Raw genomic sequence first — 27338 nt, 5'->3', positions numbered from 1 at the left:
TTTTTGAACACATGAAAGTGACACATTAGAAATTTCTTACACGGTTTTGTAGGCCTACTCATACTCAAAGTTGTTGGTTCCAACTACTTAGTCTTACAATAGAAAAATATAGGATATGAGTAAACGTAAAAACGAGGAAAGTGAAATTGTAATTTATTCCAGTCCTGTCAAGCAGCAGTGCGTTGCGAATGATGTTCGTGAAACGGAGAAAATTTTACGCGAGTTATCATTGTTGTTTCCGGAAGAAAAATTCCTCAAACGAGTTCCCCGTGTTGTTATGAAGCACATGATCTACAGTCGGATTTCAAATCGAACGGTGGTTGACAAAGAAATTGTAAATCATTATTCAATATAAAATTTTCCAAAGTAGACTACTCCTTATATTAATTACAGTGGTATATTTATTTTACAGGATGAGTTAACTCAAAATGGAGTCATTAGACTATTCAAACTGGGAAGCGAAGAAGAATCTCTAGCTGTTTTGTTTATGGACCAATACAAAGAAATTATTAACAGGAAATGTTCAGACTTGTCATTAGCAAAGAAATTTATCAGCAAGATTCTTGACAGAATCAAAGAAACTACTTTAGAAAAAGAAGCTCTTATCAGGACTGATTTCAGTGAAGAAAATATTAAGTTCGTAACATATTTTTTTTAGAGGAGAGGGGTCTAGTAATGGACTAATTATAATCAATTGTAATATTCTTTCCCTCTAATAGAACTTTGATCCATGATTGCCTTTTGACTGTGAGAACCGCTAACACATATTGGTTCTGCTTCCCGGGAGCTGGAGAATTCATGAAAACGTATGTTAAAGGACGGCAAAGTATACTAGGAATGGTGAAAAAATCCAAGTACCAGCAAATCTTGCAGAACGTAGGAGAAAAAATAATGTTGAAATTCATTCTCAATAGTTTTTTAATGATTTATTGTATCGATCCCTTAACTGAAGGAATTAGAACTTCGGAACATGAAAAAAACTGTTCCGCTAGGTGTGTGTTATCACGTCCATGATATAATTGGAGCTGATCTAGTTACTTGGTAAGGAACATTTCATTACAGATGTAATAAATTAACTATTCTAAACACGTTGCTTATATAGCGTCAACACAACCTCTGGTAATTTGTTGCGTTTCGCAAACTGAGAAGAAAAATCATCTTTTATAAAAGTCCTCAAGCGGTTTTCTATTGGTGTGAATCTTGTGAATTTCACAGGGGGAAAAAAACATTTTTTTCGGAAATACTCTTTTTTCATAATATTTTTGTATCGGGCAAAATATTTTTTCCTATTTAATATTTATTATCTGCCCAGCTGACGTTCAGTTTTTTTTCGTGCCCCACTCTTTATCATATTCCGCGTCATTTGTTTCATGGTTCCATATTCCAAAGTCCATATTACACAATTTACTCAATCGCCGATTTTCAAACAGTTTTTCTATTTAGACGCATGTTAAGACGTTAGATCATGCTTAGACGTTATTAGACGTGTAGACTGTAGAACGTAGACTACGGTTTTCCCAGTAATAACTTTTAAATACTTTACATCTCACTTTGAATACTGAAACGATCAAACTACCTTGACGACAGTTCATCTCATTTCAAAAATTTTGTACTATTATTGTAAGCAAATTTTCTTTTTCTCATTTACAATGGGCAACAACAAACATGATCAGCTGTTTCTTGAAATATTAAAAGAAGATCGTAGTATAGTCACATTCCTTGATTCTGTCTTTGGATTTCTTTACAGATGGTAATTATGAGTCTCATTAAATATTTCTTGTTTAATTCATGTTTGCATATTGTATTATTACATTTTAGTACTGATTTTTATCAGCATCAGAATGACTCTCAGAAAATAGGCTTTCCTGCCGGAGTGGCTAATGAAGTTGTACAAAAAATGTTTCTACGCTATGAAAAGCAAACTCAATATGAGAAACAAGCAGCCATTCTAGGAAATATAGCTTCTTCCGACAGTAATATTCCTTCAGCCTGCCAAGAGGTTGTGGTGAGTGATAATGCTGACATGGATGTCCAAAGCACAGTTGAATCAAAAGGTGAAGGGGCAGTAGAGGGGCAGACTCCAAAAAGTGAAGAAAAAGACTGTAGTGAAATTTATAACGGAGATGATCGAGGAAACTACAGGTATATTCCAAATTAACAATTAGAATTATCTATAGTAAATATTTACCGCATTAAAAACTTAAATAGATGGAGTCAGACTATTCGCGACATTGACGTTTTCATTCCAGTTAAAAAAGACATTCGAAAAGCTAAACAATTAAAGGTGAAAATCAACTCCCTCCATCTTAAAGTAGAAACTCTGCAACCGAATGGAAGTTGCATATTAATTGATCACACATTTCCTCATAAAGTTAAGCCTGATGAGTGCCTATGGAGCTTAGTAGGAGAGCATGTTCAAGTATAATAATAATGTTATTGAATAACAGTATAACATTAAACTTCAAGGGTTTTATTTTCATACCCTTTCACTTTTATTTCAGGTTAATCTAGAAAAGAAAGAGGAGCAATGGTGGGACAGATTATTTTCCTCTGATCCTCCAATTGATACAAAAAAAATTGATACTGTAGTAATGGCCAGTGAACTAAGTCAAGAGGAGCACATGAAAATTGAAGAACTGATGGTTAACCAAGAAAAGAGACAGCAATTTTCAAGCGCAATTTGACAATTTTTTCCGTTTGGTGATACGACGAATAACACATTTGTGTTAATAAATGTTTGTCAAACATAAAATAATCTATAAAGTGTAAAAATAATCTTCTTTTGTAATAATAACGCAGGGAGCTTCCATGGAGCGGACCTCAAACTTGGAATCATGGCAGTTTCCCGCCTTACGGAAAAAAATGATTAACATTTCTGTATGCCTATATTAATGAATCAAATATCATTTACTCAGCTGGAGTGGTGGTTTCTGTGAAATAAACATGATCTTAATCACGATTCAGTGATGCATACCCCATACTTTGTAAAGTAATCTACTTTGTTTATTTTTTTGTTTTTGTTTTGTTTTTGCATGATGATGTAGTGTGCTGTGTGCTGTGTCCTGTGTGTCATGGGGAAATTGGCAATTGTAAGGCTAAATGGCAATGCCGCAACGCTGTTCAACAAAACTTCGTCCCTAAAGAGCTCATGGCGTCTGAGGGTCTTTAACAGCCCGTTGGGTTTGGTTCATTATTTCAATACATTTTGTTATTGACCCGTACTAACTGGAATAGAGCGATGAAATCAAGATAAATTCATCTTTCAAACAAGTTCAGAATGTAAGTGTACTTTGAAACTGTCTCTAACTAGAAATAGTTGATACATCGTAAATAACGCAAGCAGCAGTTGGTTCGCTTTTCAATGTGAGGATCCCATCCCCCCCCCCCATTTCAGGAGAAGTGTCGTACAAATTTTTCTGTGCATTTTCACATCGCATTGTTTTTTAATGTTTTGCCAATGATTACTCTTGATTCTGTTATTGAGAGATCTTGTCAAGACAGTAAAGGTTTTTATATTTTTTTTAAACAAAAACAAGGTCCAAAAGTAGTAAGTTACCTTATCTTTGGCACTAAGCCATTGCTAGACTGCCATAGCATTGTTATTGCTTGATAGGATTTGTTTACTTTAAGGTATCAGATCAATAGAAGCACATTTTTTATCTCAGATTTATTTTATTTTGGCTTTAATCAAATATATGTCTTGTTTAAATAATGCCTATTTTTGTTAAGTTTGGTGATGGGGAAATATTGCCAGTTAATAAAGTGAAACTTGTTATTCGTCTATCAACAGGAAGTGTAATGTTTAAGAGGAGGTCTGTACTCAAAAGTTTCTAACATGGAAGAAAACTATGTACCGTCTCTGTTGGCCTCATTTTATCATTCACTGCCACATGTGAATATTACTTTCCAATTCGTAAACAGTACCTTTAACCCCAGGAGTGACATCTACTTGGAGGTATATAACAAGTTTATGAAGTTTATTGAGTAGTTTTATTTAACTGTTGTTGTTTTAGTCACTGGGGGTTGCAGCTAGTGTTCCAGCTGTTTGGCTGCTATTTACTCTCTTGGTCTTGTTATCATATCTACTTTCTCGTTGTTGCGACAAACAACTTAAACAGGGTAGAAGTCTCTACTGTCACCGATGGGTTCTCGGTGTGACGGCGTTTATTTGCAGGTATAGTCGTTCATTTGCACTTAGATTTCCACTTTTGTATCCTCATTATGCCATTTTCACGTTTCTTATTTCAGTGCTACCGTAGCAGTTGGTCTTTACGGAAATGACGATGTCCACAATGCTTCTGTACGTTTCAGCTCTACGTTACGCGCAGTTCAGCACAACATTGATGCTGTCAGAGATCATGTATGAAATATTTTCATTCTTCTTAAGTGTCGGTCACAATTTTCATTTATAATTTTATTTTATTAATTGTAGAGTCAGTCACTAAAATTGAACTTGGAAACCCAAAGTTTCCCACTAGCGGATCGCCTAACAGAAGTTGTTGAGGGTAAGCTTCTCGCAAACGTTACCATCCAACGATTAGCGACCGAGTTGTTGCATAGAACCACAGCAAATATAAATCGTTCCACGGACGATATGAATTTGCTGTATGAACGTCTCGTGCCAACATCTCCTCTGCCACCATTCCTCACCATTTTCGACGCCGTCGAACTGTATAGGTATTCATGCAATATTTCGTGATCCTCACATTTAAGTTTCAACGTAATTTGAATATAACAGATGGCCGATTACTATGGGCCTGCTCAGCGTCTTCATCTTGCTTTGCTTGATTTTGATATTTGGAGTCGTTCGCCGCATCCGTTGTCTACTTGTCATGTAAATAATTTTTCGCCAAGCTTGGGTGGCCTTTAATTTATATATTTTTTCTTGATGCTTCAAATGTCCAGGTTTGCAGTTTTTGGCTTGCTCATGATAATCATAAGCTGGTGCACAGCTTCAATCTACATAGCGTTGGCTATGGTAAGTGTTCTAGTTAAATAACTTATTTTTCCTTGAAATAATGTCAGTCTTTTGTGTTTGTGTGTTTTTTTTTTCTTTTTTGTTTGTTAAAGGCTATGGGGGATGCATGTGTGGATCCCGCTGGTGTTGTTGAACGTCTTGTTGCTAATCAGTATGGCGCAGACATTGCCGATTACTACATGCGTTGCCCGATTGATGGTGTTGTCAAAGAAAGTGGTCCCTTGAACACGTTTGTGCGCCAGGCTCGTTTAAATATCGAGAAGAGCGAACAATTAGTTGCCGAGTTTGCTGTGCTCGCCGAAATGCACTATTCGCCAAAAGACGTAAGTTAATACTCTTTTGAAGCCCGCTAGTCATTTTTCAAATGTTCCTTCATCTCTCAGGTACAACCTTCGCTTGACAAGCTTACCCGTTCGTTGAAAACAGCAACCCAAAACTTGGCAACTCTTGCCGGATTAGTAGATTGCGCCCCGATACACCGCCGGTACTTGGATATACTCGACGTCACTTGCCGCAAAGCTTTGTAAATATTTCATTATTTTCGTGGTTAGAGTTTTGTGCTCTGCTTTCTTTGTCTTGGATTTGTTATGGCAAAATCTAACTTTTTTGTTCACATATTTAAACAGATTTGGACTGACGTTCATGCTTGGAAGCGCAGTTGGCGCTGGTTTGTTGTTTACCATTTTGGTCTGGGTGGATTCTCATGTTTGGATTTATTTAAGAAAACGGTGAGAAATATTTTCCTAGTCCCAATTATTAGATTGTAATTAAAGAGATTACAATTTAAAGTCTGTCTGATTTTATCACATTTCCGTTAAAAATAACGTTCACTTATATTATTTTAATTTGTATCACACAGAAAGGGTTATTTGCAAGTAGCCGAAGCAGATCCGTTCCTCCCCCTATCAAGTAGTGCTGGCAGTAGCAGTCGTGGGGCTCAGGGTGGTAGCTTAAGTCGACCGTCATTGAATCCTCCACAGACATACTCATCGGCCGGAACATATCCCGGCCGTCACGCACATTATCGTCATACACACACGCCACCTCAAACGCCGCCCTTCCCTGGAACCATGTAATAATATTCTATTGTTTTATTTGATATTTGTTTTTTTATTTATTTAATTTTTGTAAAATGAAACCTTATAAACTCATTTAATTTACATAATACTAATTATATTTATAGGAATGGTCGTGGAAGTCATAATCGTCACGAACAAGCTTCAGCTCCACCACTTCTGTTGGGTCCTAACAATGGCCAGTATCCCACGTTGAGCAAGTCATGCAAAACGCTCGAGTCGTCCGATTTCTACTAATTGTGTAGTATGTAGTGCAGCTAAGGGCCTTTGCAAAAAAAAAGTGGTTACCTTTGGGGAAAGGTAAATTATACATATAATTTTTTTTTTTATTATTATCATTCATCAAGTCATTGGGAGATAAACGGCTGATATCGAAGCCACATTTCTTGTTAGGGTAAACTAAAACCACTAGATTTGGGATTTGCAGATAAAACGGGAGGGGAAGGGCAACCCCTATTTCATACCGATAATTTTTTTTTCTCGTAAGTTTCCAGCCCTATTACTTGGATATATCACTAAAATATGTAAGCGCAGCCATGTCTACTATGTACGAAACTAAGTGTTTTTATTCAATAGCGCAAACTAATTATGTCGAATTCCCCGATACTTTTTGACGATGGAGATTGTATGTGTTTTTTTTAAATCATCATTCGGAAATGATTAGCATTCACTCGATTTTTAAATGGTGGTCGTTACATAGTGTGCACGAGTAGTGAGAGTCGAATTCGAACGGAAAAGTATTTCTATGCGACGTTTTTTGAAAGATGTAAACACCGCCATTTCCCTTTTCCAATAATTTTGTTTCGTATGTCGAGAAGGTGGGATGCCAATTCCTTGATAGGTTCCTTATTTTTTCTCGTTCGCTAATTTTACTTTATACCTTTTCCTCACCAACTCTCATACGATTTAATGTTGTTTTTTTTTTGTTTTTTTTCTGGAGGAATGATTTCCTATCGCACTGTATTGGTTATCTCTTAACCTCCTTGAGTCTCAGTGACTTCATTTCTACTGTATGTACATCGGCTACAATACACGTCGTTTGGTCATGATAAGCGCATTGAATACAAAAGATAAATTCGAGATACAAAATAAAACTAGGAGCAATTAGCGTGGATAATTTAATAACGGTAGTAATGTTTATGTGATAGCAAACTCTTACTCCACCTCGCTCTGTCCCAACTGTCGCCAAGCACCACTCACTCTGTATGGTCTCGTGGTTTAATTGTTCTGAGAATCAGGCATAGTTAACAGCTCTAGATTCTTCCGATGTTGCTCATGGGAGTGAGTACAAGGATCGTTCCAGTGTTAACATTTTTGCAACTTTTGAGAGCTTATTGACTCAACTGTGTGTACTTCATGAAATGAATATGGATTGTTGATGTGTTTGAAACTTAGATAATGATGCAGTGGAATATTTAAAAAAAAAGCCGAATGTCCTTCGAACGGTTCGAAATGGGAGATTTATTCATTCACCGAAGAAACGAGTCAAATTACTGAAATGTCAATTGGTATAAAAATTGAGTTTTAAGCCATAACCATTTGGTATTCATTTTGATATTGGTTTTTGTAGACCCACCCCCAGCAACGTCAACCTGCAGAAGGAAAGGTCAGTTTGCGTGTCCTTCATTTTCGAAGGTCACGGAGATGTTTACGTAAAACGTGTCATGCAGTGGTGTAGAGGTTGGGTGAGTACGGTATGTGTTACACAACCATTTGGTATTCATTTTGATATTGGTTGTTGTAGACCCATCCCCACCCCCAGCAACCTGCAGAAGGAAAGGCCAGTAACACACTCGAAGGTCATGGAGAAAAACGTGTCATGCAATGGTGTAGAGGATGGGTGAGGACGGACGTTTTCACCTTTTGCAACATTATCAAACAGGTACAGCACCCAAACAGGTACAGCACCCGCAAGGCTTTAGAGGTGAGGGTGAGAAAAAAAATCGTATAAAAGGCGAGAGAAAAGGCGAAGGGAAATCAGTCGAGGGAGCATCTCCGACACGGCAACAACTACAGCGCACTCACCATCTGCCTTCTTCACCGTATTGCCAGTTCGCAACCATGGGTAAATATTTTTTTACATTGAGTTTTGTATTAATCTTACTGTTTTCTTGATGTATGCCTATATTATTTAATCTTTATGTTTATATATATTAATTGTCTAGTTAATTATGGCGTCGTGCTGCTGTTGGGTGTTTTATCTTTGACGGATTGGTCGACCATTGGTGTACCGATGTCTCCCTGCTATGGAGAATACCAAACCGCAATGCTGCCGCCTTACTTCACGACAACAACATACGCAACAGTCGGTTACTGCACCTCCAAGTACTACACCACTTAGGCACCGGAGTTTTATGCCACAACTTAAGCTGCTCCGAGCCACTACACTGACGACGACGAGTATTATTCTGCCCCGAGTTACTACACCACCAAGGCGACGGAGTATGACTATGCATTCTGCCCCATCCTACTACATCGAGGCTCCCAAGTATTACTCTGTTCTCAGCTACTTATTGCACCGATTTTCCTAAATACTACTCTGTTCCCAGCTGCTGCACCGAGGCTCCCGCTGATTACTCCACCGAAGCGGCAAAGTACTACTCTGCCCCGATCTTCTCAACCACAACTGAGGCGGCCAAGTATTACGTGTCCCGACGTACTACACAGAAGCTGCTCTTTCGTGCTACGTTGAACAGAAATACTACACTGATGCTCCAGTTCGCTACACCACGGCCTACGCTACACCGCAGCCCCCAAGTACTACACAGAAGAAGCCGCCTATTACGCAACAACGTATGCTGCCTAGTTTACTACGCCGAGGCTTCCAAGTACTACATCACTAAGGCACCGGAATTGTCTATTTATGCTGCCCCTGCCTACTACACCGAGGCCCCGCATTACTACAACACTGAATCGCTCAATTACTACACTACAACCTACGCTGCCCCGAGTTACTGCTCCTACGTCCCGAAGTATTACTGTGCGTAAAAGGAGTCGTCTAAAAAAAAGAAGTCGTGCCCGAACTGCAGTGCCCTATCTGTCACTAACTGCATTCCTTATCGTGTAACCGATTCGCTATTATGGGTAAATATTCTTAATTTTTCGAGTTTTGTATCAATTCTATTTTTTCTACTCGTTAATATGCCTGTTAAATTTAAACATTAATATTAAATATTATTTCATGTTTAGTCATCTATAGCGTCGTGCTCCTGTTGGGTGTTGTATCGTTGATGGCTGGATCGACCGCTGGTGTAGTGATGTCTTCTTGGTATGGCGGATATCAAACCACAACGCCGCCGCCTTCCTACACAACTTACGCAACGACGAGTTCCTGCACCGAGGTCTTCAAGTACTACACAACTAAAGCACCGGAGTTTGATACCACAACTTACGCTGCCCCGAGCCACTACACGGACACCCTGAAGTATTACTCTGCCCCGAGTTACTACACCACCAAGGCCACGGAGTACTACATGAAAACGCATGCCGCCCCATCCGACTACACCGAGGCTCCCAAGTATTACTCATTTCTCGGCTACTTACTGCACCGACACGCCTAACTACTTCTGTTCCCAGCAGCTACACCGAGGCTCCTGCTGATAACTTCACCAAAACGGTCGAATACTACACCGAAGCGGCAAAGTACTTCTCTGCCCCGAGCTACTCAACCAGAACTGAGGCGGCCAATTATTATGCAGTCCCGATTTAAAACCCAGAAGCTGCTCTTTCGTACTACGTTGAACAGAAATACTACACTGATGCTCCAGTCTACTACACCACAACCTACGCTGCACCTAGCTACAACTCCACAGCCGCCAAGTACTACACCGAAGAAGCCTCCTGTTACACAACCACGTACGCTGCCTGGTATACTACATCGAGGAATTTAAGTATTATCCTGCTCCAAATTACTACCATCTGAAGTTCATATGTATTACACCAGCAATTCTCCTGACTGTCACCACTACTCATGTTGCTCCTACCTATACATCGAAGTTCTGAAGTATATCACTGAATGTGTTGAAATATTGCTGAAATACAAAATTGATCGATAAATCACGTGTATGTCTATTTTCTCCTGAAGTACCTTTCCTCCTGCTGAAAATTTCGTGATGTGAGAAAATATTTCTGAGTGCCATGTAAATTTCCAAATAATTGATCTTACTAAATACAACAATAAAATTCAAAACTTTTTAATTTTTTCTATCATTAAAATTCAAAGTCCAACAAACCAATTTTTCTTGAAAAAATCCAAAGTTCACCACCCATTATTTCTGCTAAGTCCAGACTTTTGTTTTTGAAAAAAATTTAAAAAAAATTCCCCCTACACGTTATTATTAAAAAATTGTCGCGAAAAATTTCATTTGAAAATTTTATAATATACAAATTTTATTTATAACAAAATTTATACAAAATTTATAATTTTACACAGATTTTTCCTGTGGCCCCCAGGAGGGGGGGCCTGTTGCTTTCTCTACCGCGATAATAACATGATGCAATTTATATGCAAGTTATTATTTGTTTGGCGCAGAAAGCTTGTTTAATCTAGCAGTTCTCGACTGTGTCAAACTTGATATTGATCAGGTTGCCTCAGTCGTATACTGCATGATTGAATGAAAACTCAAAAGACAACAGATCACACTTATAACTCAGCAACACAAAATATGGACACGGATGAAAACACAAAAATTTTGAAGTCATGAACCCAGATGGAACAGCTCAGCTACAACAGCACAGCAACTTCTGGATTACACTGCAACCGCATGCTGCATACAATGGTTCAATCTGTCTTCGTCACACCTTTCACCTTTGGCTGCAACAAGGTATCCAACAGCGTTTAAGAAGTGTGGTTGTTATACCTATTGAGGAAAAGAAAATTATTTTCGAGAAACAACTGTGTACACATGCATACTCATTATAACAAAAGAATACAAAGAGTAACAGAAAACTACGCAGTCCAACAGAATAACTTTGATATCTGATTCAAAATTTCTATAGTAGCGAAGCAAATTGGTCTACTCTCTAGTCATGTTAACTAAATCTGTAGTACTTTTGAAAGACATTTGATCAAAATAATTACTTTTTACTGTTGCATGGGATGAGACGTACGCCTAAGAACAGGCAGCGAGACACATGAGGCACGCCATTTCGGGAATGTACAGGCAATTCCAAGTCTGAGTTGAATGATTCGGCAAGTTGGTTTCTACGTGCTAAATCACCTGTAAATTTTCAAACCAACATTATAAATTCAATAAAAATAGGATATTAACAATAAATACCTTTTAATTTTCATCGTGAGAAACGTCACGACCAACAACCCATCTCTACTGCGTCTTGAAACAAAATGGCCGCTCTGCGTCAGTGCTGAACACACTCGCGCTACCTGGTGGACATCATTTCAGCCACCTATTGACAGTCATTAGATTCCTCATTCCTGTTCAATGACTGAACGCAACGGCTGGATTGCTTGCTTCCAGACAGCACGCAGCAGCTCAACTTGAATTCGACATGCCTTTCGGCTTTCACTAGCTGGCACGAAATGAATCAAATGAGCATAAACACCAGATTACTCCAGCAGCTTTCCCTATGACACGAATAGACAAAGTTTTTAGTTAGCTTTTCAGACTTTTTAACTCTTTCAAGGCTCCACATCCCAAAGTCCCTTAAAGTGTGTCCTTAAGTCGAGAAAGATAAGGTGGCCTTACCCGTCTTGCAGCAGCTTTTTCGTTCCTCTCGTGGTAATGCTTTGTCGTACTTAAGTTCCAAGCTATCTTCACTCCTCTGTGACGGGCGACATCCCTGACGGTTTTTACCATCTATGCCCATGTTGCGGGCTTTGGTTGCCATTTCTTCTCAGCGGGACACGCACGGAGGGTTGGCACTTACAGAGAGAATTCTCTCAACGATTTGAGGCCGTTTGTGCGAAAAAAAAAAAAAAAAAAAAAAACGATTAGACACAGAGTTTAACGCAAGTAGATTATTAGTAGACTATCTACGGAATAAAGTCAATTATCGGTTACCTGGGCATAATCCTGTGGCGAGTGACTGCAGGTGTGTGCAACTTCTCAGTCAGTATCTCGTAGTAGCATGGCAAAAGGTGATAATGATGCTTTATCATTTGGCTGACGAATTCAGTAAGGCATTTTACTTTCATCAAGCAGATCTGGTAAATGTAGCACATGGCAGGTTATTCACTTCACACTCTTCATGTCACTGAAACTGGAATTCTAACTAGCAAAGGATAAAGAAAATTTTGGTAAAAGTTTTCTCCCAACTCAACACATTTAATTTTTGAACAAACTGAATAAGTCACCTTTAAGGGCCTTCAATCAGTGGACATGTAATTGATGTTCACAGCAAACGTAAATTCATGCAGCCTGCACACTTGGATCCAAGTGATGAATCAGATGGCTGAAGTGAAGCTCCATGTTTTAATAGGTGCCTGAATCAAATATTACAAATGTCATGATCAAAATTTCAATGAATTTTATCAATAATTTTACAATTAAGAACATTGTACGTGTAAAATGTTACTCAGCTTAACACTACACGTACAACATAAATTAATCCCGCTCACCTTCACCAACCCAACACAAATGGAAATAAATTTGCCATGCAATCCAGCTAACATAAAATTCCCAAGAAATGACAATAGCGTACCTTTCTATCAAAACCCACGCTTCAACTGAGAAGAAGGTAGAGGCTAAAAGGCTAGCGGCCTATGCGTACGCTCCAACAACTGAAGGCGAATCTGTCAGCCAGATGTGATCTTTAGTGCCCCAGCCATAAACATTGAAAAAACAAAAAAAAAAACAATCAAATCCATCGGTAAGACTTCAATTTACTATTCTAATTTAATGGATGGACCGATTGACCAGATTTCTCAACACTTCAATATGATTTTTACTCCAGATCCCAAAGTCTCCAATAGTGTGCGGCCCTTAAGTCGAGTAAGATGAGGTGGGATCGAACAGTAAAAACAAGCAAAGACCTAAAAAAGCTGATACTCACGCAATATTCTCCTGACGAAAATTTTTATGATCTCCTCTTCCCCAAGAAACCGCCATGGCGTCATCACCAATCACAAACAGCTAAACAATCTGAAGATCAAAGCTCCGTGCTGTGTTAAGTAGTAAGAAGTAGTGGGGGCCGTCGGTTGAGAAGTCGAATGTTGCTGGTAGCACGCCCTACTCTCCTATGCTTCCGGCGACGGAAGGACTGCTCGCCAGTGAGCAGTGCCATGCGGTTGGAGGTGATTCTTGGAGTTTATATTCCGGTATCGCTGCGCTGGAGGTCAATGGGTAGTAGCCAAAGGGCTAAGGCTTAACAAACCTTGTCGTTTTTCTTGGAAGGACAACCAGACATTCCTTGTTCAGTATGGTACGCAAAATCTAAATTAGAAATAAATGTTAAAACTCTTCGTCAACATGATGAATTCTCAAGATTCTATGTTAACATAACTGATAACACAACAACTTACAACATAACCGTAGATAATCTGTGATAACCAGTCAAATAAAATCTTGGTTGTTGTCATTTTCTTCACTGAAAATAGCCAGAAAACTGTTTCCATTTACAGGTTAGGTTCTCTCATAAATTTCCACATTACCTCAATGTCAAACCCTTGAACATGTACACAAACTGGACTACCTACCACAGGGTTAAGCACCATCACCACATTCTTCTCACTGGCTAGCAATTTTCTGACACTGATATTTTGTCCCTCATGCACTCGTTCCTTGCTCCTTGTTCATCTTAAGGTGGATCAACATGTAAACTGGAATACCTAACCCATCAGGCAATTCAATAACAGCTTCAGCAATTCAGGATAGAGTAGGTTAGGCTAATAGGCTGGCATTGAATGATTGTGTTCACTTCGTCAGGTACTCAAAAGACCTAGACTTGTCATAAAATTTAATCTAAGTGATGTAACATTAACCAGACAGAACCAGTAGCACCCAGCACACATCCTTCTTTCAGAAACAGACTCAATGGAAAAAAATTTAACTGAGTGGAGATTGAGATTTCTGCGATTTCAAGCAAAATTGTATGTTTAGGTCCAGCAGTTCAGGGTTGGGTAAAAAGAGTTCAAATTGATTAACCGTTAACGTAAAGGTGGCCGACTCTAATAATAACCCGTAAGCACGTAATAACCAACCTTCAATTGTCCTTCTATCAGCACGATGCCACAATCATAATTCATTACGATGATTCCGAAATCTAAGCAGACGGATAAAATGAGAATTTCATAAAGCAGTACAAAATTCCACTACTAGGTGCCTTGCTGCCTTCGATAAAGAATTGGCGGCTATTGTAGGGCTGTTCAATTGTACGGATGAAGGGTTGCTAAAATATATTTTACAACAAAAGAATGCTGTGCAGTATTTTCACCGTATTGGCACAGGTCAACAAATAAATACATCCAGCATATTAGTATACCTGCTGGATGCGTAAGAATTAAAAGACGTTTGAAGCAATTGATCATTAAAGGGTCGAAATGCGGTTAACTAACAAATGAGGACAACCTCATTCGATACATGGATATTCTTAATAAAAAACTAATTTTCGCAGACGAAAAAGACCTCTTCTTTAGGCGTAAAAGACTGATTATTAGTCAAACATTGATCTTGCGGATGTCTATATTAAAGTAATTCCCATTGCTAATCTACAGTAAACAAAAACCAAAAAATAATAAGTGTTGTTTTAAAAGCAGATTAATGTATTTTGTTTGTGTGAGTGTGCGACTTAATGAAAAACTGGGTTTTTTACTCATTATTATGGCGATCACAACTCTGAATCAGGGTTTACAATTGAAATAAATCTTTGGAATCAGGCATCGCATTTAAATCGTGGATCGAAATATATGTAGATCACAGTTCGCAATCTTTAATTGTTGAAGAAGGCAATCCCATTCTTCAGAAGGTCTCGATTTAAGGCCAATTTCTCTAAGAGAACTTGTTGACTGAAGGACACGTTGAAGAAAATACATTTCTAAATCTGAAGAATTCCAAATCAAGTGTGATGTATCAAAAATGAGTCGACGCAAATATCGAAGGGGATTATGCTTGAGGAATGTTCCTGATATGGTGGTTGGTTTAAGAATGAGCTCTTGTAGCAATAAACAGTGATTCAATAAAAGACATGTAATATTTTCTTCCCAGGCTCCAGTAAAAGAAAGATGTATAAGATGTCCAAAGTATGGCTCAGTCAAACGGCCGTTAACGTCTGGAGCGATGTACTGATCATCCATCATTGCGTTTAACGTAAGTTGATTGATGATTTCAAACCTTTTAAGGTTACTTGCGTACTTTCCAATTATTTGAAAATTTGTAAAATTAAGCGGGATTTTTGAAAGAAAAATGGAATGTATCTTCCATCCAACGTTTTTGGTTTGAAAAAACCTTTCAATTGCTGAAAACCGTACGTTTTCGAGACGAAGATCAATCGACTGAAGTGCAGGAAAACTGTTGAATAGCCAAGTGTTTACATCTGCTATGTCTGTGCGGGATGACTCTTTAAAGATTCTACTGTCCAGGCACACGCTTAAAACCTTTTTCGTAAATTTTACGTTTACTTCCGAACACTGGTAGATAGTAAGATGGTGTATAGAAGCACACAAATCAGAATACATTTCCTTGCTGAGTTGTGCGAATGCTGGTAAGATGCAACTCTATGTAGCATAAGAAAACATTAGCGTTGTTATATTTATTAATTTATAAACAAGTGAAACGCATGTGTAACAACTTATACCAACTTAAATACTAACTCACCCATATTGTTGTATCATCGTCCAAAATTTTAAGCCTCAATAAACAAGTTAGAAGTTGCATAACATGTTTGTATGTGATGGTACGAAATTCTTCTGAATGCTGCTTCATTCTGAGCACTTCTAGATGTAAAAAATTTTCACATATTTTACCATAACTTTGTGAAGGAATCTTCCCATAACTGATGTCAAGTTCTTTCAGACTGGTGATTTGTTTTCCAACAGTCTCCAAAAATGATGGACTTTCCATAAGATCGATGTTGCACAACGTCAGTTTTTGAAGGTTTTTAAAACAGACAATTGAATTCTGGAATATAAATAAGTCTGAAGGAGACCAGAAGAAAGGTGCATACTGACAGCGCAAGTACTTTAAATTTGTAGCAAATCTAAAGTAATCACACAGAACAGTAACATTCACTGGTAAGGTGGGGAAATCATCAATATTTAGTCGCGTCAAGGCAGTACTAAAAACGAGAAAGTGAGCGTCGCTTTTCCTTTGTGTTCTACTTAACGATAACAAAAGCTTTTCCGCCCACTGATCAAACAGATTATTAGGAATAAGTAAGAGATACTCTTGTAAACTGGTTAAAGATTGGACATCAAATTGACAGGAATTCCAAAATTGCACTGATTCAATAAGGCAATTTGAGGCACAAGTTACTAAACTTAGAGGCTGCTTTAAGTTCAACATTTTTTTCCACCAAACTAGAAAATGGGTCACATGGTGCTGGTTTCACTTTCAGCAGTTTTCTTATCCACTCCGTGTTGTTTATTATTTAGACCCTCAGTACCCTGCCATCTGGTGACTGCAAAGACAAATGCTTGAAAGAAAAAATTAAAGTTTGTAAAAACAAAACAAAATTAATTTCATTGAGATTGAACTTGTGCAATCCAATTTTTTAATGCTTCCAATAAAAGGAAAAACACTGAATGGAACAAGCGACCATCCCTAACAAAAGAAAACGAAAAAATAATCTTTTAATGATGATGTGATTTAGTGTCGGTCTAAAATAGTGAACTATCCGATCAGTCGACAGTCTCTCAGGCGAAATTTTCTTGTCGTTACATCACTTTCAATCATTGGTCTTTTTCATCCTCAAAACTTTTAGTTTTCATTTTAGATGAAGCAACTTCCTCTTCAGTCATTTCCGTCCCTTGGCTAGCATCCTGACTTTCATTTGATCGTGAACGATCTATTTGAAATAATGTTTATGAAGAAAAAAAAATTATAGAAAATAAAATAAAATAGTTTTATATTACCAGACAAAGTATATCGCCTGCCACCCTTTGTATAAGTGGAAAAATACTTGTCGAGACGAGTAAAGCGGTACTTGAGCCGAACTTTGTCTCTGAGTTTCTGTGGAATCACCATAGATGTAGTCAAAGTGTTACCCAAAAAGAGAATCAGGAAAAGGAAAGAAAGGACTGGAATCTGTATATATATATATATATAAAAAAAAAGGGGAAAAAATAACATAAATGTAAGTAACCCCTCATCTGATTAAAAACTGCGGTATACTCCGATTTTACCTGCCATTCACTACCCGGATGGAAACTAAGTTGGTACAAGGCCCAAGCATTGTACAGTTGATAGAAATAGCCTAGATAGAGAAATGGAAGCAAAAAGCTAAGTCCTCGCCACATCCATGAATGGAAACCCTCAATGGTTATATCCATATCGTGGCGTTCACCCAAAGCTTTCAAGCGATAGAGACATCCTTGCTGGTATCTAAATTGAAGATACTGTACGAAACCTAAACCAATCACAATTTCAAGATAAAACAAAATTAAAATGTAAAATCAATGTCGGAATCCGAATTAATCAGTCTAATGAAATCTCGTACTGATGTAGACGTAGAACCACATGAGCTGATGACGAAATAGGTGATACGTGGTGGAGTCGGGCCATGTGAGTAAAACAGCGGATAACGCAGTCGAAATGAAATGGTGAGCTCTCCACCATCCTTTGATTCGGGAACCATTTACTCGCAATATTGATTCGCGGATGGTCAAAGTGCAATAGTACCACACCATAAGGAAAACAAATGCCAAATCTAAGATCCTGGACAATTTGAAAGTTGGAATGATGGATAAGTATTAATATTTAGATAAATTCAACTGATGTATGTCTTTGAGTCTACCTCAAATTGGCAATAAGATTTGTGACAGATAGGCCCATTGCTATAGCACTCAGAGCAAGTTTAAACTTTTCATAATCATCTTTGTACTTGAATCTGAAAAGAAATTTCATTATTTACGGCTGGGTTTCTTTAAATAAAAGAATTTATAAATTACCTTTCTTGCTTATTGAGAAATGATACATTGACTGATCCTAGAATGATTTTGAGGTATGTTCCACTCTTCTTAGGTAGAGATTCTTCCATCTCATTCAACTGAGCCTGTCTCCTCATTAAATCTTTATTGAGAAGTTCAAATTTTTCTTTTTCAGATTCATCCTTTGGCTTAATCCTAATATTAATTAAGGTATATTATACAAATGAGTTACTAATACAAAACTGTATTTAACTGAATACTTTTTTAGTGTTGACTTGATAATCCCTAGTCGGTATCTTTGATGACTCAAATTTTTTACACATTTTGTCTGTAGTTCTGACAGTTGTTCTAATTGAACTGTGTAATCCTTATGAGTTGCCTGAAAAAAATTCACCAATATTTATTAGTATTTACTGATTTTAACACATAATCTAATAGTTATTTTACTTCAAGCTGTTTGTAGTCTTCAGTTAAATCGATCAAATCTTGGATACACGAGTCGATATCGCCTAAATTCAAGGCCATTTCAAAGTCCAAAGTTCTATCTATGCTGAGCACATTAGACTGTAAAATTCGAAATTTGACATTCAAATATTGATAGTCATGAAAAATATTTCCTTCACCTGCGTGTAATAAAAAAATTATACCTTTTAAAGTCGATGCTATTATAACGTAGTTTCTACTTAAAGAAAATTTGAATGACGAGAAAACTTTTGCTTTCGATACAACTTGAGTAACTTAAAGCAGAAGACACTCAAGAGTCAGACACGCAATCGCTTTAACTCGTAGTGTCAAGCGATTACGACATCTAGTGGCCTTCAATAAAAATTATCTTTAAAAACAAATAAAATCGATTTCAGCTTTCTGATGGATTGTTTTGAATTGGATTGGAAGCTGAGGGCTGAGGCTCTACTAAGTCCTTTTTTTTTTCTTTAAATTAAAAGGACGAAAACAACAATTTACTTTCCCAATTCATTTTTAATTAATTGAAAATACGAAATTTTAAGGAATCATCAGTCGCGATAGCTGATTATATGAAACTGTGTATTAGTCTCACCAATCAATATAAATACATATTGATCAACAGTTTTGCTATTTTTTCTTTTTCTTTTCCTCTTTTTTCCCCGTTCGTTGAGTTGACATGTCTTCTAGTTTACTGTCTAATTTACGTTGAAGATGAGCACGTTTTGAGGCATCGACTGCTTTAGGTTTAACAAGTAACGATCCAGGTGCAACAAAGCCCTGTTTAAGTGTAACATTACGTGCCTGGCGTCGAATAGCATCTCCGCATCCATGGATTTCAGGAAGATGGTGTGAAAGACAAAAGCGACGATTGCAAAGATTACAATGTTGACCCATTAACGAAATGCCCGTCTTACAAGTAGCATAATTACAGACGTTATCCAATTGCCGAAATTCCGACAAGATACCATCAATGTCATCTGCTTTCTTGTCTACTTTCGAGTCTTTGGCCCGATCGGTTTGTAGTACCGGCAACGGTTTAACCACCGGCTTCTGTTTTGGTTTTACTGCTTGTTCTGTTGGACCGGAACCAGTGCACCGTAATCGATGAAGTGCTAGATTTTGTTTTGGTACTGATTTTTTGCAATCATCGCATTTGATGTTGTTGTCGACCGACTCGCTGGCCAACGGGAGGTTAGGTGAGGCCAAAGATTTTACAGGTTTATCCTTGGGTGGCGCAACTGAGTTTTCCATTGCTAAAGTTGAATTCTGCTTTTTTTTCTTTTTTTTCTGCTTCAAAGAAGTTTCATCCGGATTCAAGTTTATCTTCTCGGTTCGATCTGACAAGGCTTCACCAATGATGTCATTTTCAAGGATCGTAGCCTCAACTACAGATTGAGGCGGACTGTCTTTTACCTCAGGTTGCGAAGCTGCTGACACAATAAGTTTTTTAACTTGGATGCGACGGTTATGATTCTCTCCCACACTTTGATGGTGAAAACCACGCTCTTCTGCCCATTGATGAATAACTAGTCGCTCATAGGCGGTCATTGTTGATGGAAATTCTTTGATGCTACCAGATATACATTCGGCACTGGAAGACCATTCCATCAACATGGCGTTGATTCGAGTGGCTATTTCTTCTTTCTCTTGTTTTGACTGGCTATTATCTTGTGTGGGTTTGGATGGAGCAACGGGTTTGTGCAATTTGGCTGTTACTCCAGGCTTGCGATTACCAATTTCAGGAACCACAACATTATCCATCTCTTGTAAGTATTGATGTGCCGAACGAACTTCCCCATGTTGCTCCATGTATTCGACGAGTCCGCTTGCAGCACGGCTCGTGGTGCTGGAATCTGTAACTAGGCAAAGATGCCGTCGGGCGCGGGTACAGGCCACATTAAGTCGGCGAACATCAGCTACAAAACCAACTTGACCCGTCGAGTTGGATCGTACCAGTGAAAGAATGATTGCCTCTTTTTCCCTAAAAGAAAAAAAACGTAATATAAACTGTGAAATATGGAACTGAAATGTAGAGATATTTTTACCGCCCCTGGAAGCCATCTACGCTGCGAATTTCCAATTGGGGGTATTTGCCGCTTAACATTTGTCTCAGCAACTCCACCTAAAACAATTTGTTGTATTATGGCCTTGATTTTTTTTTTCCATTTCAATGAATTAATCGGATATACTTTTACAATAGATGGTACACTTGATAAAACTCAGTTGATTATTTTTACCGTATCGTACAAACCTGAAGATTGTATGGTGTAACGACGGCGATATCTCGAGCTGGCACACCAGAATCAATTAATCGTTGGACATGCAATACAACGAGAGACGCTTCACCACTGTTGGCTTTGGACCCTTCTTCCGATGCGGCCGACTCATGAAAATCAGAGCCAGCCGTATCGATTAGTAGGAGAGGAATTCCTTGAAAAATAAAACAACGATACAGTTGTGCAAAGAATTTACACATAGAGGCAGTAAATTACGAAAACACTCCTCTTGAATACTTTCAAGTACTCATTCAGAGGTTTATGATATTCCACAGATGGAGTTCTAAGACTTGTCAACGTAAAACAGGCCATTGGACTACATACACAGCTATTCATCTCTTTCGCACTCACGCACAAAGGTCAACACATCAACCGTTATAATACGTACGCTATAGCAGGTTTATATTTACAATACAAAAGGTGGAACGAAAAGAAAAGCCCGTACCTACTTCGATTTAGCCGAGAGGGAAATACGTACTGTAGTATTTAAAAAAAAAACGGGTTTATACACTTCGGAAAAGATTATGAAAATCAACATTTCAATTTTTAATGCAAACTCTCTTCCATTTGAAAAAAAAAGTGCCTGGTTCACTCCAAAGAAAAGGGTGGCAGAAGATAATTGATCAGAACCGCAGACCGGCAGACCGGCAGACATGGTCGTAAAAATGCGGGGAAGTTCAATGATAAAGGTCATGAAACTCAAAAGGATAACACTAGTCTGACCGTACATGAAAAGCGGTTGAGAATTTTTTTTTTGCCAGATTTTATGTCCCGACTCACATCCCCTAAGGGATATCATATGAAAGGCAGAATGGGTTTCTCAGAACCCAAGAGAACAGGTTTTATTCGTAAACAGCAGTTGATAAAAATTTCAAATGTGGAACACTATGTGAAAAAGTTGTTGTCTATGGTTTTTACCCTTTCTCCGCTAGACTGTCAGATGCTATTGATCATGGGACTGTTTTTAATTTGTGTACGCTCAAGTTGATGGTTCTTGTAGGATGGTGGGAGGGAACGACTTTAATAGTAAAAAAATGGGGTGAAAATTTCAGTAATAAAATACTAAAGATTTTCACACTATACATAGAACAAAGGATTAAGATAAATGCTGATATCAAACATTGAGGGATAGGGCAAGCCGAAACTCTTTATTCATCACGCACAAAGGAAAGCTACGCTGTCATGTGTAAAAGACCCCGAGTCAAAACCGGGCAGCCCTTCTTTGGTTAACTCAGTCGTTGTCGAACGCTTCTAATTCAAACACCGAAAAACTAGCAGCTGCGGCTCATTACTGGACAGTTGTTTACACATACGGTAAGAATATTTCTATACTGCAGTTTTAAATTCAAGTTCCTGCAAATATTACAGTGATTTTGTCGAAATATCAAGGGCGTATAAATTCAATCAGAATTAATTCTACTGTAATTTGATTCGTGTAAGTTCTAGTTTGCTTTAATGGTGATTTTAAAAAAAAGAAGCTCGCAGAATTTAATTTAAAAAATGTCTAGCAAATGTTTGCAGCAGATATAATATTACTGCGGGCAGTTCGCATTCCTAAACGGAAAGCTGAGAATGACAAGCAAACTGGGTTGTTGAGCGAGAAATTGAGCGCGGACTTTCAACGAATGAAACATCAGATTTTGTCGGTTAAAGTATTGCGACGGAACTAAATCTCCTTCTGTTCCAGTAGTATTCAATATCTTTCAGCCTCCTCATTCCCTTGTTAATGTTACAACATTCATTGGCATTCGTAAAAGGAGAAAGAGCTGCACGTAAAACACCAGTGGGCTAAGAGAAAAATTTAGTCCATTTTTCAAAAATTCTAAGCAACAATTTTGGGTCTGTCAATCACAATTTTAGTCTTGTTAAAACACAGGCGCAGGATTATTTTACCGGACGGACGTGAAAAAAGAAACCGGGATGCTTCTTTTCTTGCTCTTCATTTTAAGTGTTCTCGGGAACGCGGCATCGAAGACCAAACCATCGACAACTGAGTTTGAACCTCCACAAATATTAAAAGAAGGTAAATGGCAACTTTTTTTTGTTTCTATCGGATCAACTTCAAACCATTAAAAGAAAAACCGTTTGAGACGTCAATGCCTCTCTTTTTTTAAATGATCCTTTCCTGTTTCAAGCACCTACTACATCAATAGTATATACGCATCTTGTTGAGGAAGAAAGTCTTTCAAACATTAAATTTAAAAAAAAAAAAAAGCCTAACACACTCTCAGCCCGACTGTCAGTCATTTTCCTTGTTGTAATCAGATATATTTTTTGTAATGATAACCTTCGAATTTTCTATGCAGACCAGGACTTTTGGTATGCTCAGGGCAAAGAAGATTTACTGCGTGCCCTGAATCGGCAACTTAATCTCAATACGGCCAAAAACGTCATCTTTTTCCTTGGTGACGGAATGGGAGTATCGACAGTGACGGCAGCTCGTATACATGCCGGACAAAAGCTTGGACAGACTGGCGAGGAGCATTACTTATCTTTTGAAAAATTCCCTAATCTCGGACTCCTTAAGGTAATGCAAAAAAAGCAGTTGCTTTCTGGTAGAAATGATTTAAAAGATTTACAACAATATTTAAGCTGTGCAGTATTTCCTAGCTGCTACAGTCAAAATTTAAGCCTTCATAAGCAATTTAATTTTCGTGAAAAAATTTGAAAACACGAATTTAATATTTTGTGCACCATTACATGTAACCCGAAGACCTACAACGTAGATAAACAAGTAGCTGATTCGGCCGGTACAGCCACGGTAAAATCTCTTACAACATAGTTATTTATGGGTACGCACGAATAAAGAAGTAAACAAGCATTCAACGCACGTTTCAGGCTTATCTGACTGGAGTGAAAGGACGTTACGGCACCCTCGGTTTGGACGTCTCGGCACCATACAACATCTGTCGATCCGATCTCGGCACAAAGCCGCATGTTCAAAGCGTCATTAAGTGGGCCCAAGATGCGGGAAAAGCCACTGGTAAATCTTTTTATTGCCAATCTGAACAGTTTAAAACTCGTTTGCTACATACTTTTTTCCTTCCTATTTAGGTTTCGTGACGACGACGAGAGTAACACACGCCACTCCTGCTGGACTTTACGCCCACTCCGCTAACCGTGATTGGGAGTGCGATTCACAAGTCCCGCTCGCTAATCGCCACGAGTGCAAAGACATTGCTCGACAGCTAATTGAAGATGAGCCTGGCCGCAATATCAATGTAACTTTTCTTAAAACAATATTTTTTTTTTGTAGAGACGGAACGTTAAAAACAAATCATTTCTCAATGCAGATTATTCTGGGTGGAGGACGACAAGTTTTCGAGGCCGCCAATGATAACGGAACGGCTAAATGGCCGTGCAAACGGGGTGATAACTTGGACTTGATTGAAGCGTGGAAAGCCGACAAGAAGAAACGCGAAAAATCGCATCTCTTTTTAGAAAACCGCGATGGTCTTCTAAATGCCAATCTCGACGATACAGACTTTATTCTAGGTAATTATACAAGCACAAGAAAAGATGGATAAAGTACTCAACAAAAATCTTTGACGCGTTATCCAGGCTTGTTCGCGATGAATCACATACCCTACGAGCTCGATAGAACAGAAGATCCCAAAATCGGTGAAATGGCGCCCGGAATCGAAGATATGACAGAAAAGGCTATTCACTTCCTGCAGAAAAAGAGCGACAAGGGTTTCTTCCTTTTGGTGGAAGGCGGCCGCATCGATCACGCTCATCACAAGAATAATGCCTTACTAGCGCTGGAAGAAGCGGTAGCCATGAATCGCGCTGTGTCTATCGCCGAACGACTCACCGATAACAAGGACACGCTCATACTGGTCACTGCCGATCATTCGCACACTTTCAACATTAACGGTTATCCAGTTAGGGGGAACAAAATAACTGGTATGTTCAAAATGAATGGCGATATTCGATTAAGTCAATGACTTGATTGGTAATTATTTTTTTAGGTGTTTCTGGTGTCGGCGACAATGGCTACAATTACACAACATTGAGCTATTCATCTGGTCCCGGGTTCTGGAACAACGTGAACAATCAAACGACTGATCCATCGAAACCATGGCTGGACGCAAGTACTTTGGATATTCACAACAAGACCTACAGACAATTGTCACAAATTCCAGCTGACGACGCTTTCCACGGAGGCGAGGATGTCGCTGTTTACGCAACAGGTACTGATCTTTTTTTTTCAATTAATTGCCAATCTGATGATTCTTCAATTGCCCTTTTTACTAGGTCCCATGTCGCATTTATTTCACGGAGTCCACGAACAAAGTTACGTAGCTCATGTCGTCGGACATGCCGCCTGCATGGGACCATACTCGACGGCTTGCGAAGTTCCTAAACCAGAGGCACAAAGCGGTGGGATTGCAACTACTATATCGCACGTGCTGACCTTACTCATGGTTTTAATAAGCACGATGATTTTAAAATACTACTAGACTCACTCATTCTATCCACAATTTTCATGTAGATCCCCCTCATTTTTCTTAATGTGTGGTTTTAATAAACATTCAAAATGTGTACCTGTGTCTTCGTTCTCCTCGACGCCGGGTAACTCCATGAGTAAATGGCTCGCTACTGAAGGATGGGCTACCAGTTTTCCGTGGTAAAGCTGATTCGATGCCCACTGCATGATATCGCGATGCATACGGTATTGGGTCGTCAACATACGGACGCACAAATTGCCGTCCTCTTTGCGGTTGATGATTCGTTCCATTAGTGTGAGGCCGAGACCTTTACGCTCAGCTTCGGGCGATATGATGGTTGGTGGAAGTTGAAAGTGATCTCCAGCTAATAGGACTCTCGGTGCACGGGTCAAAGCAAGCCAGCAGGCTGATTCTGTCGACTGTTGTTCAAAAATTAATGTGTGAAAATTTGTGCTACTATGGCTGCCAAAATCACCTGTGAACACTCGTCGATTACCACGTAATCAAAATGATCCGGTGGCAAGTGCTTTAGAGGTCCTTCCTGCGTAGCGCTAGTCAATGTCGTCAAAATGACATTTGCATGGGAGAGAACTTCCTTTACGGCTTTTGTTTCACGTTCCCGCAGTTCTTTCCTTAGATTCTTAATTTCGCTGAAAATGGGTCCTCGTCTGAATTTTTTAAAATTCAGTTTATTAATATTTTAAATTATAGATCAGAGGTTTTTTAAACAAAATTACTTCTTGGTTTTTGTTATTTGTTTCAGTTGGGCATCAAGATCTCTACGGACGTCGTTGACGATAGAACGAGCTTCACTGTTTGAAAGAACAGCATCTAGTGAACGATTCTGGATGGCTTCTTGCATCCTAGTTGGATGACCCAAACGAATAGCTTTCACGGACGAATTCGCTACGAGTTTCTCCAGCATGTTATCTACGGCAACATTAGAAGGCGCGCAAGCAAGAACTCGACCACCTGCTTTGACTGTTTGGAGAATAATTTCTACAACAGTTGTAGTTTTACCTACAAAAACATATGAAGTTTTAATGTAAAACAAATAGCAAACTCGGCATATATGATAACCAAAAAATATGAACTGACCTGTCCCTGGAGGACCGTGAACAACTGCTACTTCTCGCTGCTTCAACGCAAATTCAACAGCTTCTTTTTGAGAATGATCTAGGTTCTTGTTGAACCAAACAAGATCATTATCATATCCTAAAAGGACTGGTGGTAAGGATAATGATGCAGATGAAAATAACTGTCCGCCAAACAGCGTATTGATGAGAGAGGCAGCAGGGCCTTGGTAATTTTTTAAACTGTTCAATCCCCTATAGACAAAAAAAAAGATTATTAATAGTCAAGTTGTGATAAACATACTGAAAGAACATACACTTTGAGCCTCCTGTAGGTCACACTGTTGGCCAACTGTAACAACTTGTAGCAGTCATTGTCGTTTAAGTCAACATTATCACAGTCTGTGTCTAGGGCAATTTCAATAGTTGAAGATTTTAAACAGCTGACAATTCCAGAACAAATCTGATCCTTTTCCAGCTGGGAAGCACTGGAGTTGGGAAATATTCCAACAATATCTCCTAAACAATATTTTCAGAAAATGTTTGAAATTACTACTGATGATTGTTTTTGAACAACAAAAGAAAAATTACCTGAACTTAAATTCGACGATGGTAATTCTTTACCAGCCAACTTGCAACCAAATGTTATGATTGTTCTACCATAAAGACCAGATCTTATTCCCTGAACAACTAAATTTAATATGCAAACCCCTTTTTCTTGGAGCTGTTTAGCAGAAATATTTTCTTGAAGCCTTCGACTTTCGGCAATTTCTGCATCTCTTTCAAGGTTCAGTAATTCAAGCTGCTGTATCACAAAATCTTCAATACTGTTATACTGCATTTTGTGTAATTAATTTAAAAATTAGAAATGTCTCTTTATTACATCCAAAACATGTGCAAGGGCAAGGTTCTAAGATTTGTAAATAAAAGCAGACGAGAGCACGAGACCAGAAAGAGATCGTTCATAGTTCCGCATAAC

General features: G+C 38.5%; 7 protein-coding genes and 2 long non-coding RNA genes across 12 annotated transcripts; 5 read left to right on the top strand and 4 right to left on the bottom strand.

The window, feature by feature from the left end:
* The first annotated feature begins 7 nt into the window (after positions 1-7).
* LOC124192380 (nudC domain-containing protein 3-like) lies at positions 8-2978 on the top strand. 2 transcript variants are annotated; one of them, XM_046585619.1, is made up of 9 exons: positions 8-334; positions 413-636; positions 720-876; positions 953-1041; positions 1103-1750; positions 1819-2142; positions 2209-2284; positions 2502-2735; positions 2800-2978. In XM_046585619.1, exons 5-8 carry the CDS (start codon positions 1650-1652, stop codon positions 2682-2684), a joined length of 684 nt encoding a protein of 227 aa, XP_046441575.1. In that variant the 5' UTR covers positions 8-334; positions 413-636; positions 720-876; positions 953-1041; positions 1103-1649; the 3' UTR covers positions 2685-2735; positions 2800-2978. The 2 variants fall into 2 exon arrangements, with proteins under 2 accessions (XP_046441575.1, XP_046441574.1); XM_046585618.1 differs by having other exon boundaries at positions 12-334; positions 2209-2419.
* On the top strand, positions 116-734 carry LOC124192531. Its single transcript, XM_046585891.1, has 3 exons — positions 116-334; positions 413-640; positions 720-734. The coding sequence occupies exons 1-3, from the start codon at positions 116-118 to the stop codon at positions 732-734; spliced, it is 462 nt and encodes a 153-aa protein (XP_046441847.1).
* A 112-nt stretch (positions 2979-3090) lies between the features above and the next one.
* Positions 3091-7106, top strand: LOC124192379 (protein tweety-2-like). The gene is made up of 12 exons (XM_046585617.1): positions 3091-3279; positions 3791-3955; positions 4014-4174; positions 4249-4360; positions 4433-4677; positions 4739-4834; positions 4906-4978; positions 5071-5301; positions 5362-5501; positions 5605-5706; positions 5838-6050; positions 6162-7106. The coding sequence occupies exons 2-12, from the start codon at positions 3836-3838 to the stop codon at positions 6289-6291; spliced, it is 1623 nt and encodes a 540-aa protein (XP_046441573.1). The 5' UTR covers positions 3091-3279; positions 3791-3835; the 3' UTR covers positions 6292-7106.
* A 2300-nt stretch (positions 7107-9406) lies between these two features.
* On the top strand, positions 9407-10110 carry LOC124192375. Its single transcript, XR_006873705.1, has 2 exons — positions 9407-9571; positions 9634-10110. It is a non-coding gene; the product is annotated as an uncharacterized LOC124192375 (long non-coding RNA).
* A 1965-nt stretch (positions 10111-12075) lies between these two features.
* On the bottom strand, positions 12076-14206 carry LOC124192374. 2 transcript variants are annotated; one of them, XR_006873704.1, is made up of 6 exons: positions 13994-14206; positions 13535-13840; positions 13066-13445; positions 12715-12823; positions 12368-12496; positions 12076-12285 (listed from the first exon to the last, which is right to left on the bottom strand). It is a non-coding gene; the product is annotated as an uncharacterized LOC124192374 (long non-coding RNA). The 2 variants fall into 2 exon arrangements; XR_006873703.1 differs by having other exon boundaries at positions 13535-14206.
* Positions 14207-14750: 544 nt separating this feature from the next.
* LOC124192372 lies at positions 14751-16525 on the bottom strand. The gene is made up of 2 exons (XM_046585607.1): positions 15825-16525; positions 14751-15724 (listed from the first exon to the last, which is right to left on the bottom strand). Exons 1-2 carry the CDS (start codon positions 16509-16511, stop codon positions 14897-14899), a joined length of 1515 nt encoding a protein of 504 aa, XP_046441563.1. The 5' UTR covers positions 16512-16525; the 3' UTR covers positions 14751-14896.
* A 156-nt stretch (positions 16526-16681) lies between these two features.
* Positions 16682-18897, bottom strand: LOC124192373 (transmembrane protein 120 homolog). The gene is made up of 9 exons (XM_046585608.1): positions 18742-18897; positions 18542-18658; positions 18355-18473; positions 18116-18289; positions 17962-18054; positions 17665-17882; positions 17351-17574; positions 17081-17252; positions 16682-17013 (listed from the first exon to the last, which is right to left on the bottom strand). Exons 2-9 carry the CDS (start codon positions 18617-18619, stop codon positions 16898-16900), a joined length of 1194 nt encoding a protein of 397 aa, XP_046441564.1. The 5' UTR covers positions 18620-18658; positions 18742-18897; the 3' UTR covers positions 16682-16897.
* A 224-nt stretch (positions 18898-19121) lies between these two features.
* LOC124191933 (DNA-binding protein SMUBP-2-like) lies at positions 19122-27298 on the bottom strand. The gene is made up of 9 exons (XM_046584988.1): positions 26951-27298; positions 26677-26878; positions 26385-26614; positions 26024-26306; positions 25762-25954; positions 25384-25705; positions 20811-20989; positions 20605-20681; positions 19122-20540 (listed from the first exon to the last, which is right to left on the bottom strand). Exons 1-9 carry the CDS (start codon positions 27198-27200, stop codon positions 19187-19189), a joined length of 3090 nt encoding a protein of 1029 aa, XP_046440944.1. The 5' UTR covers positions 27201-27298; the 3' UTR covers positions 19122-19186.
* Positions 21998-25380, top strand: LOC124191934 (alkaline phosphatase-like). 2 transcript variants are annotated; one of them, XM_046584989.1, is made up of 10 exons: positions 21998-22149; positions 22712-22858; positions 23142-23362; positions 23549-23596; positions 23674-23818; positions 23890-24056; positions 24129-24330; positions 24397-24741; positions 24807-25028; positions 25093-25380. In XM_046584989.1, the coding sequence occupies exons 2-10, from the start codon at positions 22756-22758 to the stop codon at positions 25296-25298; spliced, it is 1659 nt and encodes a 552-aa protein (XP_046440945.1). In that variant the 5' UTR covers positions 21998-22149; positions 22712-22755; the 3' UTR covers positions 25299-25380. The 2 variants fall into 2 exon arrangements, with proteins under 2 accessions (XP_046440945.1, XP_046440946.1); XM_046584990.1 differs by having other exon boundaries at positions 22075-22149; positions 22696-22858.
* Positions 27299-27338: the final 40 nt, after the last annotated feature.

The sequence above is a fragment of the Daphnia pulex genome, chromosome 4, assembly GCF_021134715.1.
Source record: "Daphnia pulex isolate KAP4 chromosome 4, ASM2113471v1".
NCBI classification, from domain to species: domain Eukaryota; kingdom Metazoa; phylum Arthropoda; class Branchiopoda; order Diplostraca; family Daphniidae; genus Daphnia; species Daphnia pulex.
The sequence above is the reverse complement of the archived record's forward strand: the minus strand, read 5'-3'. Positions and strand labels throughout refer to the sequence as shown.